General features: G+C 40.6%; 1 protein-coding gene across 2 annotated transcripts in view; it reads left to right on the top strand.

Moving 5' to 3' along the window:
• STON2 (stonin 2) overlaps window positions 1–16830 on the top strand; it is a 67789-nt gene extending 50959 nt beyond the window's left edge. For both annotated transcript variants that reach the window (XM_063160168.1, XM_063160169.1), the window contains exons 5-7: window positions 3009–4844; window positions 10890–11092; window positions 12361–16830. In XM_063160168.1, coding sequence (XP_063016238.1) covers window positions 3009–4844; window positions 10890–11092; window positions 12361–12444 — 2123 coding nt within the window. In that variant the 3' untranslated portion in view covers window positions 12445–16830. The remainder of the gene's footprint in view (window positions 1–3008; window positions 4845–10889; window positions 11093–12360) is intronic.
• The last annotated feature ends 546 nt before the right edge of the window (window positions 16831–17376 follow it).

A 17376-nucleotide genomic window follows, 5' to 3' on the forward strand; every position in this document is an offset into this window, starting at 1 on the left:
GCTCTCAAATGGGCTAAATCAAACAACCTCTTTTTCTATAGTAGCTCTGGGACCCATTCACTACCATTGTGTTATATGAGAGAAGAACTCCACTCTTTCAATATGTAAAGAGAACAAAAAGTGTTTACCTCAATTTCTTTTCAGAGTAGCCATACTTACTGGAAAAAAAAAAAACAACAAAGAAATCTATGTTTAAGTGATAAGCAGTGCTTTTACTTGGAGTATGAAATGTTTCTAGCTATGAGTAGGAGAATTTTATTCCCTTTAAAAGTAACTGCCTCTTACATGTAATTACTGCTTGATGTAAAGATGTAACAGTTTATTCAAGACACTAACAACGTTGTGCATTATTTTCATGAGCTGCTGGAGTACACTTACATGAATTTGGAGTCTACTGTTCAAATGATAAATTGGTATGAATTGGAGACACAGGCACTTACACTTCAAAGCTGTATATCTCTCTTTGCTGGTGATTTTTGGATAGGCTGTGTGCTTGTTCTTGACTGTAATTCTGTCTAAGAATATTAGTACACTAACTTCTAAGTGTTTGCAGGCTAAAAAGCAAGCAGTGATCCATATTCAGAAAAGCATTTTCTGAATATGGATATTTTCTGCACAAATCTAATTTATCAGTTTTGTACACAATATGTTACAGATGCTTGGGGTTTTTTAAGACTAGCCAGACACATTCTGATTTCTTAGGGCACTGCATAGTACACACTGCAGAACACGTAAGGAACTTCTATAAAACTGTAGTTGCAGCCAAGATCTGTACAAGAGAAAGGGGAGTTCACTGTACACAGACTATGAATTGTTGAAATATTTTTTCAGTTATTCTATACCATATCTGACGCGCTGGTGGTACTGAATTTTTTTTATGAACCAGAGTTCTAACTACTCAATAAACATAACACAATAAAAATACTGAGTGTTTTTAAATTAAATCACTCAAGAAAGTTCGTTACAAACTAATTTCGTTCTCTTGAACATTTTCTTTATTCAAGGAAGAGTGAAAAGGCTCTGATTTAATTAATTAGTTTCTCCAGTTGAATAAAGATAAACAGAGAAGAGGAAAATGATTGATAGCTTCCTGCATAGTGCAGTGAGGCTTACAACTGCAACTACTGCTGTTCTGGTGCTATGAAAACTAATGGTTAGTTCAGTCTTGTTTGTTGGGAAGATGCTCTTTTCCTTCTCCAAGCAGCAAGGGGTGGTGTGACTGGAGGGGACACCAGGTGAATAATTCTGGGCAGTGAAGCGCTGTAAGCACAAACGCCTGAAATGCAGTAGTCCTTCTTTCCCATAAACACAGACTTCTGTGTAGAAAGATAATTGATAGAAAAAGTCAAAACATCAATGGAAAAAGTCAACAAAAGCTTCTAGGGTCCTTAAAGGTAGTATGTCGAAGACTGTCCTTTTCAACAGTTTTGCAGTGCATGGGTAGTCTTTAAAAGCTGTCTGTTCTTGTCATTGCTTTGTATTGCTGTGGCTTGAAAAATAAATTGGTATCATTCACCTTCGTATATAATTTTCAATTGTTATAACCCTTAGAACTTGGTTGATGTGTTTTGTCCTTAGATCAGTTGGGTAAACTTACTGGAATGAGAGGACTAGAATATCAAGTTAGCCAAGAGATTATAATGAGCTCATGGCAGCACTTCAGCTAGCATGATTATTCCCTATTTCATATTCTAAATTGTAGCTGAAATAAAAATTCAAATTGTCTGTTATGGTTGAGGCAGAATGGAAATCAAGCTCACCTTTTTTGGGAACTGGTGGCAATTTAAATAATTACTTAAAATAGTTTGGTGGTGTTGTTGCTGTAAATTACACTCAAATCACAGGTGTACAGCTATATCACAGTGCTACATTTTACATTTACTTCTTGCTTGTACTGAAGAACAGTGACTTGTGTAAAACATGGGATTTATGGGAGAAGCAAAAAGCACAAATGCCAGCACTGCTGTGTCATGTAGAACAAATGTGGTGCAGTTACAGAGTTTAATTTCATGCTGGCAGCTCATTTTTTAGAGCATTCTGATTCATTAGCTCAGTAGGAAAAAAATGGGAAGAAGATCATTACATTTCTTAACACTGAGAATTTGTGCTCATTTTGGAAAACACCTTATTACCACTACAACAATCCTGGAAAGAGCTGGGACTGAAATAGTGCACTGTGGTACAGTTTTCTAGGAAGTGTATTGGCAGAGCCTGAGACTAAGAAAATAGCACTCAAAGGTGCCCTGTCCTGAGAGAGGATGAGGACAGCTTCCACAACACAAGTTAAAACCATGTTTTTCCTTGTCCTAACATAAATCCCTAGATCACAGCTTCGCCAAGAGCTGTTTCAGAGGCATCCAAGGACTGTCAGAGTCTTGCACACTGGGTACAACAAAGAGTCTCTTTGCTGAACACATCCTGGGGAAAATCACACATGGGCACCTTTTGTAGTTCCATCACCATACCCCATGTGCTTTTGTGGTAATGGCAAATGCACAGACAGGTATGTGGGGACAGATTGCAGATGTGCTCTTCCTCGATGTTCATTCCTCTTCCTACTGGATTATTCTCTGGAGCAAAGGGTATGGGGAGAGAAAAGGGAGTAAAATTGTAACAAGACTGAGGGAACATTCCAGGCAAATAACAGAAGATAACAGTAGAAAAGAAATTCATCCTGAAAGTTTAGAGAGGGAAGTTGTAAAAAAATCACTGTGACATGTGGTTTCTCCTTTAGGTCATAATGTTGGGATGAGATCAGTATAATCATTGCTGTCATTCCTTTAATATATCTTTCTGGATTCCTTTTCTGTGTTCAACTGTGTATCTTTTAATTAATTCTTGTCAGACTCCTCAGCATTTTAGCCAAGTCTTTTGAATATCTTATTCTTGCCCAACATATGAATAGGCCTTCCTTGAGTGAGCAGACTCTGAGGGTTTTTTTGAGGATTGAACTAGATAATTCCAGAATAATTAGCTGAAATTTCCTCCCCTCCCCTCTTTTTTTAAAGACAACTCCTCGTCTCTCCAGGAAGATGAAGAGATAGATATGGAGGCTGTCAACTGGCAGCTGAACAACACCTCCATGAATGGCCATTCATCTACCCCAACCACAGTTCGCTTTCCCAGCTGGGTGACTTTTGATGACAATGAAGTCAGTTTTACACCACAGAGCCTTTCTCCCTTGAAAACAGATACCCCACCTGCAGAAACACAGGCTCCAGATGTTAACTTTAATCTCACTACGTCTTTAAAGAAAAGAGAGCGTCCCAAAAGTACACTGGGAGACCTCTCCAAAATTCAAAAACTAGATCTCTCTTCTTTAACCAAGTTGCCTTCTGTTGAAACACCACCATGGAGTGCTACTAATCCCTTTCTGGATGAATCTCTTCGAGATGTCCAACCCTCACCCATCAATCCATTCAGCTCATTCTTTGAGGAGCAAGAGAGGCGTTCCAAAAGCTCTTCTGTCTCCAGTGCTCCAGGCAAAAGCCAAAGAGACTCTCTCATTATTCTCCATCAAGAGCCTGATACCGTCAGTTTCCATGAGGCAAACAAGACTGTAACGCACACAGATGCTGTAGAGCAGCTCAAACAGCTCCAGATTGGAGACCCAGATGGTGTGAGCAGTCCTACCTTGCCTGATGATGACCCCATGATGCCATATGATCTGGATGCAGCTTTATTTAACCTGGCACCGGCTCAGCCAAAGGATGGATGGCCAATGATGCTGAGGATCCCAGAGAAGAAGAACATTATGTCATCGAGGCACTGGGGACCCATATACGTCAAGCTGACTAACAGTGGATGTATACAGCTTTTTTATGAGAAGGGACTCGAGAAGCCTTTTCGGGAGCTCAAACTTGAAATCAATCATGAGATTTCAGAGCGCAAGCTGCAGAACTACGATGAGAATGGAAGGATACACAGCGTGCGGTTGGATCGCACAACATACAAGGAGAAAAAGAAGTATCAGCCTAAGCCAGCCATTGCACACACTGCAGAGAGAGAGCAAATTATCAAGCTTGGGACTACAGATTATGAAGACTTCCTTAGCTTCATCACTGCTGTGCAAGACACACTGATGAACTTGCCAGCTTCATCAACAGATCTGAGCACAGTGGGACTGAATTATCAAGAAGAAGAAATCACTGTGGATGTCAGGGATGAGTTTCATGGCATCTTGGCCAAGGGAGACAGTGGGATTCTCCAGCACAGTGTGCTGACTCATATCTATGTTCTCAGCTTCCTTTCTGGCCTGGCAGAATGCAGACTGGGCCTTAATGATATCCTGATCAAAGGGAATGAAATAGTTGCAAGGCAGGATATTATGCCCACTACTACCACTAAGTGGATTAAATTATACAGCTGCCGCTTCCATTCATGTGTGGATGAGGATGTGTTTAATAACTCCCGTATTATCCTGTTCAACCCCTTGGATGCCTGTCGGTTTGAACTGATGAGATTCAGGACTGTCTTTGCTGAGAAAACTTTGCCTTTTACTCTGAGGACAGCTGCCATCATCACTGGTGCTGAGGTGGAGGTGCAGAGCTGGCTGATGATGTCCACGGGGTTCTCTTCCAACCATGACCCTTTAACTCAGGTCCCTTGTGAAAACGTGATGATCCGCTACCCCGTGCCAAGTGAGTGGGTGAAGAACTTCCGCAGGGAGAGTGTCCTGGGGGAGAAATCTTTGAAAGCCAAGGTGAACAAGGGAGCCACTTTTGGATCAACCAGTCTGTCTGGTTCTGAGCCAGTAATGAGAGTAACTTTGGGAACTGCCAAATACGAGCATGCCTTTAATTCCATCGTATGGAGGATAAACCGACTGCCTGACAAAAACTCAGGTGAGTGCCATATACCATCTCTGCAGGAATAAACTAAAACAAATTACGTATTTTGAAAGATAAAAAATACTGAGTTTAAATGGTGAGAGATATATCATCCTCTGTAGTGTACCAATGGCATGAAGTATTTGTCTGACCCTTCATTGTAATAGTTTTATGTATACTACAAATACAGCTAATGATAAAATCAGTTTTAGGTTTTCTAGATGCAAAAATATATGTTCTGTCTCTTCTTGGAGGTATTTAAAAGAGGTAGTACTTAGGGACATGGTTTAGTGGTAGACTAGATTTGTGCTAGGTTAATGGTTGGACTTGATAATCCGAAAGATATTTTCTAGTAAATGGTTCTATGATTCTCTGATTGTGAAACCTAGGCATCAAACATCTGTGTGCTCAGTACTATGATTGGTAGCAATGCTTTTTCATGTAACTTGCAGAAGCAAGATTCTATACTGTGGGGCTGAATGACAGGATCAGATATATTGCTGTAGCTCCAGCACTATGTGTTATCTTTTCCAAGCATACTGGGACAGTGCTACGTGTTTCAATGCATATGCCACAGTTAATGCCTCTGAATTGTCTGATGTGGGGACTGTAGGAGAACAGAAGACATTGCTCAGCCATTAAAAAAAAAAACAAAAACGTTTCCAAACACCATTTTGTGGCTATGTTTGTGTCATCAGTACAGACAGGGAATTACAGCTTAAACCTGAAGAGAGAATACCAGCATGAAACCCGTTTTGTATTTCTATCCCAAGTCTTTGTATTTCTAGTAGCATGGTCATAATTAAACATGAAAATGATGTAGGCAAGCTACTGTTCCCTTTGGCCATTTCTGGTAGTCGTTCTATTTGCTGTCTGGCATCCATAGTGCACAATAAAGCTGGACAAGTCAGGCTTATTCTTAGGTGTAGTGAATTCTGCTTCTTGACCTATCTGATCTAGAATTTTACAAATGATACGGACTTTTCAGTATTAATGCTGTAGTAATGCATCTGGGTCACTGGGAGGGTTTCAGTGTTCCCTGAAGGAAAGCTCATTGTCATACCACATTTGGCACTCTCTATATGTTTTTCCTGAGTTTGAGTTATAGTGTCAGCAAAACAGTGATCCGGATATCCTAGTCTTTTGGGTCACATTTCAGCCCAAGGACACCAGTTTACACCACGTGTTACCAATTTGGAGGGGTATCACTGGCAAAAGGGAAGGCTCCTGGTTTGCTGTAGACTGAGGTGGAGGAAGACAGAGCTTGGAAGCTTGAGAGAAATACAGCAATGAAAAATTCACCCCAGGCTGTTTATGAGCAATAACATGCTTATGAAGAAAATCTCAATATGCCATCTGCACAGGCTCTGGGAATGGTATGCTGTGAAATTGGGCCTTCTGTGGTATGTTCTCTGCAAAGATCTCAGTGTGCCATACAGACATCACAGCTGAGGAAATGAAAGCCCTCATACTGTAACACAATGACAGAACATGCCAGTAGCAAACCAGGAGAAGAGGCAAACCCCTGTCTCTGCTGCCTCCTGCAAGGTGATGCTGCCTTACTCATTGCTACTCTGAGGGAGATACTGATCTGTGCCTCTTGTTTCCTTCTCTCCCATCGTGACTCTTTATTGTATATACACTGTGACAGGGGGAAGGAAATACATTACAGAGTTGTTGCTGCTGTTGGACCCCTGCCACAGAGCATCTATCCATCAGTGTCATCATGCAAAACGCAGGGCACTTGGTATTTGTTTACATCCTGAGAGGAAGAGAGTGTCCTCACCCCTCCGGTCAGATCAGATGTTATTTCAGGGAAAGGAAGAGCCTTGGAAGCACTGTCTTGGCCAAGACACATGAGGTATGTGAGAGGGAGGGAATCCCAAAGTGATGACAGGGCAGGCCAAGTAGTTTAAATCTGACCTTGCCCTTCAGGAACGATTTCTGTTTATTGGTGGTACTTCATCCCATGGTTCTCCTTTCTTAAAGCAAATGGCAAACAAAGGTATATTAAGTGGTACTCAGAGGGATTCATTCTCACTCCCTCTTAGATTTGCCTGATGGACAACATATGCTTTTGTCCAGGTGATAGTCATGTGGGATCTAACTACCAGCCTTGTGCACGTTTGGCTGTATTCAGCCCCATCCACAAGTCATGTAATAACTCCATGTATTTGCAAAGTTGTCATAAATGATGCAGTTCTCAAGCACTAAACACAAAACTATGAGTCCACTGACTCACACTTTATGCTGTCTTACTGTGATATCTGTTACTCACCTCTAAGAGCGCTCTGGGTCTTCCATAAATATCTGGCTTGGTAATGACCTGCTTTGATGCCTGGGACTCCAGAGCCGGGGAAGAGTTGTGGCATCACATTGGAACTGAGGGAAGTGCTGCAGGTGGTCACAGCCTGCAGCTCCACCTGCCTCCAGAGGCCACACAACAGGCCCACTGCACTTGGGGCATATGCATTGCATGTGTGCTCCAGCACATGTGCCTGCCTGCCAGACATGCTCACAGAAGTATGTATGTAGGCACACGTTTTGGGACTTGCTGTTCATCCACAGTGTGTGCTCTGACACACAGTCCCTTGCAAACACAATCCCAGAACTCCAGAGGTCTCCAGATAGCCAGCTGGGCCTCCTGTGCTTCACTCCATTCCCTGAATGTGGGCTGGTGCAGTCTCTCTGTAGTGTGAAGAGCATGACCCCCAAACCTGCCGTCCCCAGGAGAGCGTGTCCTGCCATAACTCACTGCTTGTATGCAGGTTGTAGCATCCTAAGCTCCCAGATTGTTAAGAATTTATTTCAGCAGCTTTGCACTCTTATCTAAATTTTTTCTTTCTGTGCTTTCTAATGGGATGGGGCCCTTTGCACTCTCACTCTAGAAGACAGTGTTATCAGCACTGTCTGTATTATTTTGTAGCCAAAGTATCTGCTTATGACTAAACATTGAAAAGCATGTGACAAGTGAAGGACAGTGCATACTCTGACTGTGATTTGACCTAAAGAAAAAAATTGGGACTGGATTCTACTGAGCACATTGCTGAAATCCACATAGCAAATATTTGCCCATTTTTACAGTTTGGTAAACTTTATTTCGTGTGACAAATTTAGAATTATTATGAACAAAAAACAAAAGAGCTGAGGAAGGATAGCTATTTGCAGGCTATTTACAGATCCAGTTGCTGCTGGCTGGGCTTCACATGTTCTTTTTTTTTTTTTTTTTAATCCACCAGTAGAATACTAGGGAAATATCCAAACAGTCTTTGATCAGGGGAAAAGGCTCTTTCTGTGAAGCAGGGATGTAACATGTATGCAGAGCCTTGGATCTGGATTTGAACTTTCTCTAGTTTGGCTGTGGATCCCAGGCATGCTGCCTGAAATACTTTCTGTAGTAGATTATATCTTTTAATCCAAACATGTTGGGACATTTGGAGTGTCATGAGTCATTTGGAGCACATTCTCTCCAATCACAGTTACACTTGCATATATATTAATTATCAGATCCTTGATTGTCAGAACAAACTGGTAGTAGCTCAAGGAAACAAGAGGTGCAAAACAAAAGCAGTGTGTTGATTCCTACTGATTTTACTAAGAAGGGTACCTCTTTCTAGAGAAAGAGCTCTGAATGAGCCTGTTGAGCAGTCTATGGAGGTGGTGCCCTGTAAGCCTCATGCCCAGAACAGTAATGAACACTGATGGGCTAGGTAATTTTGCAGTAGATTCAGTGGATCAGTTGCTTTCTTAATCTGTTCACCTTATCTACCAAAATGAGCTGGTTTTAATTAATAACATTCATAATTTTTATGCAATTGGTGGGGGGGGAGGAGATGTTACCAAGTATCCAGTTGAAATTGTGAAAATTATGAAGAGTTGAAAAGCTCAGCTCTCCAAAGCACCTGGCCTGCAGTGTGCTCAAGCCCAGTTGAACACTTCCCAGTGATACCTTCGCACACATCCCCCCAAAAGCAGCTGAGCACGTGCCAGCTCAGGAGTGTCGCAGCACAAGCTGAACGTTCTGCAGCTGTGGATGTGGCCCGTACCAGGAACAGAGCCACTCCTCCTGGGTTGCTGGCATTCTCCAGCTGGAGGAGGGAGCAACCCACAGCAAACTAGAGAGGAAAAGCATATCAGAGCAGATGAGCGGGAAGGATTACAATGCTGAAAGGGGTACAGTGTGAGGAAAGAGCCATGAAAGGATGGGGGAGCCTGAGACTGGGGGTTGGTTGCCAGTACTGGGTGCTGAACACAGATTTTTGGAGCCAGTTTTAGGCATCTTCATAATGCAGTACCAGAGAGCAGGGCTGTGTCACCCACGGGCCCCGTGTCAGATCCTGAACTGCGTTGCCACCATGGCTGTGCTCACCACAGCCACGCTCAAGAACTGGCCAGGAGCAAAAGCACTGCAGTGCTGGAGGGCACAGTGACCTCCCTGAGAGCCCCTGAGAGCTCCTGGGGCTGCTGCTCTCCTGTGGTGGGCAGGACCAGCAGCAAGGCCTGCTGTGTACCACACAAAGAAAAAGAATGACCATCTATGAAAAGCCAGGCAGGGCTGTCAAACAGAGATCCTGGCTCGCTCTAGAACCAGGGCAAATGAGTCAGTACTCTGCTTGGGATAATTAATCCTGATAAAAGGCAGATGTATTTTTAATGCTTGCAAGAACTTGGGCTTCTATATCTGCTGGATAACTGCAACCATTCATTCATAACTTGTCTGCAGCTATGGTGCTGCATATCCTTGGTCTCTGCTGAACTGCACAGCCTCTCACTGCATTTGCTGCACACACATTATTTTACAAACCTTCCAGTGGTGCGGGAACTTTGGCTAGACCATTTTGAAATAGGAGGCTGACTCTAGATGAAATTCTTACCCAGACTTATGCTGAGTAGAGTTTTTTTCCCAGTTCTATTTCAGAAGTCAGGTGGGATGCTGCAATGCCTAAGCCCTATAAAGACTGCCTAATTTCATCCTATTGAGACAAGTCATACTTCAAAAATCCTACATCTTGCTTTTCAGGCTTCAGTTTAACAAGGCTGACTTTGGGCTAAGCAGGTGTATTCCATCTTTTCCCAGTGGGAGCTTCTGGGCTTTCCCCACCCAGTTCTCTTTACTTGCGTTCCTCCTTCCTTTTCTCTGTCCTGTACATCTTGCTGACCTGCATGGAGAAGAATTTTCCTAGTGAACAAGTGTTCAGGAATCCTAAAGCCTATAATAAAGGCAGGCAAAGATTCCATTCATTTACTTATACATTCATTTACACATACATAGATTATGGGATCCTTTCAATCAGAAAGCCCTGTGTTGCTGTGAAGGCTTTCATCCTCATTTTGCAAACAGAGAAACTGAGGCAGAGACATTAAATTATTTGCTCAAGAGCTTAAGTAGTTGGCAGCAGTCAGAGAAAAAGCAACTTAGTTTGACTAGAAGTCCCTGCTTTAATTTTTAAACATCACTGCTGTCCAGGAAAACAAAGAAGAAAGGTTATTTACATATGACAGAGCTAAACATTACCTCCTCTCCTTGCCATCCTTAATGACTAGCCACCTTGCCATGGGTTCCAGTGAGGAACAAATTGTTGTTTTGAAGCTTTGCAGAAATCTGCTTTTTGAACACAAGAAAGTTATTTAACCTTATCCAGTATATTTTCTTCTGTTAAAAAGGGGGAAAACAATTTCAAATAAACATCAAATATTTCCAAATTCTGTCTTTCCTTACTGTCGTTTCACAGCATTTCAGAAGGATGTGCCACAATGTACTTAGCATGTGACAGACACTGAGGGAATCAAGAGGACAAATACTTTCACCCTACTGTGCTTGACTTACTTCTTGTATTTTCACCCACTAAAAGCAAACTAGAGTGATTAGCAATCCTTTTGCATTTTGTTTAATTCCTTTGTTAACTTCAGCCACAGTGAAGCAGGTAAGACACTTGCTATGAACTAATTCACCTAGGGAGATTCTCGGTTTCCTGCAGCTTCATGATGCTGCTTTCTCCTGGGCATTGTGTTTTGATTCATCTGACACAACTCTCATGACTGTTTACTCTCTTTTTCCAGCTTCTGGCCATCCTCACTGCTTCTTCTGTCACCTAGAGCTTGGCTCTGACCGGGAAGTGCCTTCCAGTTTTGTCCGCTATGTAGATGTGGAGTTTGACATGCCCACCACTTCTGCGTCCAAAGCCGCTGTCCGCTCCATCTCTGTCGAGGACAAGACCGATGTCAGGAAGTGGGTCAACTATTCAGCACACTACAGCTACAAGGTAAAACTGAGCAGTGCTGATCACCATGGTTACTTTGCATGCTTCATTGTCTTGAAAGAGTGGGCAGACAGGGAAAATACCATGGACAATAGAGGTGGGAATTTCGTTCATGCCAGGCTGTGTGCAGTAGCTACCCATGTGCAGCTATTGATTCATGGCAAATAAGCAGTGGATTATCTCAGCAAAGATGGAATAAATTTGCTTGCAGTTGTCTGTGGAAGAGCGTGCACACAGCCAGCTCCTGGAGATTAGCTGATACGGAGAGTTTAGACAGGAGTTCTGCTGCTCTTCCCTAGTGGGAGTGCTACCGTGGGAGTCCTACTGCAGACAAAAGAATCACAGTATTTCTCTGCCTAAATACTTCTTTCTTCTGCCTGCCCTAAGGAGAGGAGCAGATAGGAAAGAGCACTATGTATGTACCTGCCAAAATATCTCAGTAAATTTGCATGTTAGCTGAATACTCAGCAGAGAATTTGGCATCCTACATTGCCTTCTTTGAGAGCAATGATAAAGATATTCTGAAAAGATTCTCATGGCAAATATTTTTACTGGTAATTGTAATTATATTTTTAGTAGTTTCTTAAATTCACTGGAGATAATATTTCCTAAGTATCTCTTTTTAGAATTAAAACATTGGATTATTCCCAAGTTTTTGGAGATGTGGAAATTTAGAACCCAAACATAGATCCCCTTGGCCCTATCCCAATCCAAACTGGTATTTGTAGGCCAAAGCACCTCTGAGCCTGAGGACAGCAGGGAATGTGCTGAGATTTGGGGTAATGTTAGGCACTGCTTCAAGAAGCAGGGAGTTGGATTTCATGATCCTTATGGGTCTCTTCAAACTCAAGATCATTTAAAAACTCTTTTTGCTTTATACATCAGCCTTCTCAGAATTTATAATTAAGGCTGATTTTCTGCTGTCACGTAGGAAGCCACCTATCGTCTGCAGATTTGGTTCTGAGCTTGAATTCAGAGTACAACTGGGAATGGTAATGAATATAAAGTCATGTGAGTTCTCTGCATGACATTATCTCTTTTGGAAATTATTTCATGACACTGCTGAATTGTAGAACTGCTTAGATTAGGCTGAAAATCCTTATAGTAAATAAAATCCAATTTTCCCTGATCCTCAGTCTATTTTTCCTCGCAGCCCTCTCAGGTCACCAAGAGTTTCTTCGCCTGAGCACAAGAACACCACAGAGAAGGATTTGTGAACCTTTTGTTTTCCTTTCTCATTACAAATATTCTTCCTCTTTTTCTTCTACCAGGTCGAAATAGAGCAGAAAAAACGCTTGAATGAGGATCTGAAGGGAGAAAGGACTGCAGATGTCAATGAATGTGCTACACAGTAAAGGAAGATCAGTCTGCAAGTCCCAAGAGGGTTGGTCAAATTAAAGACCTGGAAGAAAGGACTTGCAGGGCTTGGGTATTTTTCTTTTAAAAAATTAGGGACTACTACTTTTAAAATAATGCTCTGAAGAGTATAATTTTTTATAATTCCATACTTTGAGAAGAATGTGGTCAGGGTTTGTTTGGAGGGGATCCATGGGCTTTTGCTGGACCAGTACAGTTGTACAGTCAAGCCTGCCTTTTCTGCCTTTTCACCATTTAGGTTCTGCACTCAAGTATGGTCTGGCAACCATCTCAGCCACACAAGAAAACAGCCTTTATCTCACAATCTTGCCCTCCCACATTAAGCATATTGTTTCAATGCCTTTTGGTTTGGCCTTTGACTGAATTGCTTCCTTCTGAACTGCCAAATAAAATTCAGGGAGGATCGAGTGAAAAATTATATAAAGTCTCCTTTCTGAAATGGTCCACAGAGTGAAAACCCTGAGCATCATTCTGAAGAATCAACACGCTCTGCATCTTAAACAAAGAGAATGGTCTCTGTGTTGAAGGAGATGAACTACGGACAGGACAGCTGTTCACAGAGCTGTCCCTCTGTTCAGCCCTTCCTGTCATCCCTGGAGTGACATGTCACTGTGCACATTTTCACAGGGTTTGCACAAGTTGCAAGAAAGCCTCTGCGATTTCTTAAAATTTTTACTTTGTAGTCTGAGCTGTTCTGGTACCTTGACTGAACATGGTCGTGGCTGCTAGTAATAGGGAATGTGTGTTACAGTAGTGGAGGTACCAGAGGGACTTTGCTAAGATTAGATCATTCCTGCCTAGAAAGATATTTAAGGGAAAAACATGAGGGTTTAGTTTTGGGCTTGGGGGTTTTTTGTATGTTTTCTTGGATGGGTAAAATGGGTGGTTATTGAAAATGTCAGAACACAATTACTTTAACAGAAAATATTTGTTTTCTTGAAAATCCTTGGAAGTCTGTCTAGCACAATATTATTTTCATGTTCTATCTTGAACCAATAATATGAGTAACTTGTATCTTTATAATACTCCCATTAACTGGGCTCCAAAATCTCTTTCCAAAAATTAACAAGCTTCTGTCATGGAGATTTTTTTATCCCCACTTACCTGGAAATAATAGCAAGTCTTAAAACTTCTTTCTAAATAAAAATTCAGAAGATAAAAATCACTCATTCACACATCTTTTCAGAGAAAACAGTGTTAAAAGTACCCATTTTTAGTTGTTTCTATGGCTTGTGTAATATTTTGTCTCGTAATGTTAAATGTAAAGTAAGTAATTTATTTTATCTTTTGAAAGGTTACTACTGACTATAAAATACACATTTGGAAAACTTTGGCAATGTAATTTAAAATCATAATGAATTAAAATGAAAGCTTTTTTATAAACTTATTTCATTTTACATTTAATATAAAAAAATTAATACACTCTTGATTTACCACTTTCACTGTGACTCCTATAAAAATTACTGCAATGTTAAAATCACAAATAAATAATGAAATTAATTTAATTGAGCCTGAAACTGGTAGTCGTAGAATTTAAAATAAATTGTAGGGAACTTTAAATGCCTTTTTTATATGCACCTACATTTCAAGCCTGCATCACCCTAGTGACATATACTTGGACAAGTACACCACTGTAAATGGTGTACATGTAAATGGTGTAAATATGTAAAGTCTCAATTCTTGTAGGACTTACTGACAAGCCTGTAATACTCCACTGCAGGTAGCCCTCTGGGCCCAGGATGCTCCATGGAGCACACCAGGTAACACTAAGCATTTGCAACATCTCTCTGTAAATGTAAGAATGCTATTAACTTTTATTAAGGATTTTGAGATCAATGGATTAAAATTTCTGGTATTATTCATGATAACTTGTATACTTTGTGAAATACTTGGGAGCACAGGGCTGAATTTGTGACTGATTCTCAGCTCTGGCACAGGCTGGCTGTGATAAGTTGCATGGCAACTCCTCTTCAAAATTCACTCCTGTTCAAAGGCAGTCGAAGAATTTCTGGGTGGTCTTCTTGCTTTTCACTGCAGCTCCTAATGTACAGTTTCTGAAATCTCACCATCAAGAAATAAAAAAATATAAAAAAAAACAAACAAAAACCAAGCTGAAGCAGTGCTGAGATGTTACTGAGGAAACATGAGAATGTTTTGTGAAAGAAATGGAGATATTTCTACTCTGACCTGCAGGCTCAGTGTCTGATTTTTTTGCCTATTGCCCCATAGCTCATGGAAACACAAATAAGTAAGACAAGTTAGCAAAGTTATGTTGTACACCTTAAGAGGGGAGAAAATAAAAGGAATATAATTTTCCATCACTGTTGAATTGTTAAACTACTCAGCCTCTGTCATACTTGTGCCACAGAATATTCTGTGTTCCAGTAACTGAATTTACTTAATTTCTCTACCACTTCATCACTGGTTTTTGGTTTCTTTCAAATTCAGAATCAATGGATGAAAAACCTGACTCTCATCTTTCTTGTGTAGTTGTACACAGAAGTATTTCTTCCAGTCATCATGAATTTATGCAGGCAAAACTGGATAAGTGTTGTGATTTATATGAAAGTTATTTTAATCCATTCTTATCTCTGGAGAGATTTTTACATGTACCTGCCACTGAGTTCTCAAATGTTAAGGATGAATAACCCAGCCAGAATCTCAAAAGATCTTAATTTCCTTATTTCCTAAGGACTGGACTAAATAGTTTGATTTTTCAAAAGAGTGCTAATAACCAAAGTTTTTAAGAAGTCTATTGTTGGTGTCACCAGGTGTCTCAACTGAATTATTTTTTGAGTCCGGCACCATTACAAGCATTGAGAATTTGAACACTGGGATCCTAAGTGCCCTTACTGAGGTCTCCACTGTTTTTCATTGATTAAATAGTGCCAATTTTTCACTGTTACATACTGTCATATATGTACTTTATGTACATATACTCTTCACCCATGGGAGTATAGTAGTAATTTGAACAGACTTGATTGGAGTGAAGGGAAAAGATCTGAAAAGAATTTGAAAAGAGCAGAAGTTATTTAGATACAAGCAGTGCGTGTAGTGGGAATTTTTATTTGTTTTTTAATCATGCAGAAAAATCTCTCTGACTAGTTTCAGATTACTGCTTCTTTTGAGAAAGATGCAGTCACTGTCCTTTGGTATATTTGAAAGCTTTGTAGTACTCAAACACTCCATGCAGGAAATGTGCCTTCAAGGTAAGCATGCCTTTACTCCCTGAAGTGATTACCACTTTCAGTCCTCTTTCTATTTCTCATTAGGGTTTTAATATTTGTACTGTGGTAAGACTAGAGGTATTGTATAGAATTTTGCCTAGAAACATGAAGTGTCTTTGATCACAAGGGGTAAAGATGAACAATATCTCCAGGCAGCTGAGGTTATTTTAGTTAATATCTCTTTCATTTATTAACTATGGACACTCTGCTAGAAAAGGAAAATGGGTGAATTAATCTGAGAAATACTAAAACTGACTGATGTTATTTTGGTTCTTTTATTTACATCTAAATTTAGTCATCCTATGAAGGAGTCAGATAGAGCAGTAACATTATAAACACTACAGAAATAATCTTCCTGCTCTGGTGGGTTGCTGGCTGACAGTTACTTGATAGGATGTCCACCATCTGTCCACATTATTTGGTAGCTGCTAAAACTCCCTCTTGAACTGTCACCTCCCAAGATAGACAGCAATTGCACGAGAAAGGGCATGAAAGCAACTGGAAAAGGTGAATGAAGTTCAGCCTGGAGGTGCTTGCTCTTTTGCTTGCACAAAATTCTCAGTCATTTCCTTGGCCCTTCAGTGCACTGATCAAATCCTTGATAGGTCACCTTTGTTCCAGTTGGTGAAAAATTTCTTTCAGTTACTCTTAGCAGCTCATGTGCATAGCTGTATTAATCTCTAGAACTGACCAGCACAAGAATTTACAGCACACAGAGATCACCTAGTGGATGAAGTACTTACCCTCTTCTGCCACTAAAGTTAAATCTACATCATGACATGTCTAAGATACAAAATTCTGTGTGATAACCTGCATAGCTCTTCCTAATGTTCCTGTTTTGTTCAGTCAGCCAGCCACCCATCACACATTCAGCCATCCATCCTCCCATCCGTCCTACCCTCCTTCCCTGTCTCTCTCATACTTGCAATTTATTCTTTGCACTATTGACATTGATTGGTTTGATTGTTATTTTGTAACATGTTCCTACCTTCTTATTTTGTAAAATAAGTAAGTCTATACACTGGCTAACTTCGTAGAAGTGGTTTATTTTATTTCTTTATATCAGTTGAAACGGGATGTTATGTTTTTGTTTAAACTACATGAAAATTTAAATAAATGTTAAGATGAAACAGCATATCCACACTTTCACTGTGAAATTGAAGTCATATGTGCTGAATATTCTGACAAAACAGAGATCTTGAATTCAGAAGAGGAAAAGGAATATTTTGAATGGTATAAAGGACAACATAAATTAGAAGTTTAGGGACTACATACAGAAAAGAGAGAACATCATTTGATCAAGCAGTTTGAACAATAGACTGCAAGGGAAATGGAGCAGCCTAGAGCCTGAGCCATGTAACAGTTTGAAGTAGTACCAACATAATATGAAAGATGGTCCAGCATTTGGAAACAAAGTAATTGAGGATTGTAGCTTCTGCTCAGTGGTCTCTTCTTTGACCACTAAAACCAGGAGTACATGAAAGAGCGAGCAGAACATGTTTGCAAAACAAGTATCAGGTCTAAAGTCCATAGAGTCCTCTGCTACGATTCTCTGAGTTCTTTCAAAGTTCCATAAGCCATGTGCCATTTCATACATCTTTCCACTTCACTCAGAGTCACTGAGACCCACTTCAGTCTATTGTTTTTCTCAAAAAGCATTCCTTGTATCAGACTGAAGAGCTG

The sequence above is a fragment of the Melospiza melodia genome, chromosome 6 (genome assembly GCF_035770615.1).
Source record: "Melospiza melodia melodia isolate bMelMel2 chromosome 6, bMelMel2.pri, whole genome shotgun sequence".
NCBI lineage: Eukaryota > Metazoa > Chordata > Aves > Passeriformes > Passerellidae > Melospiza > Melospiza melodia.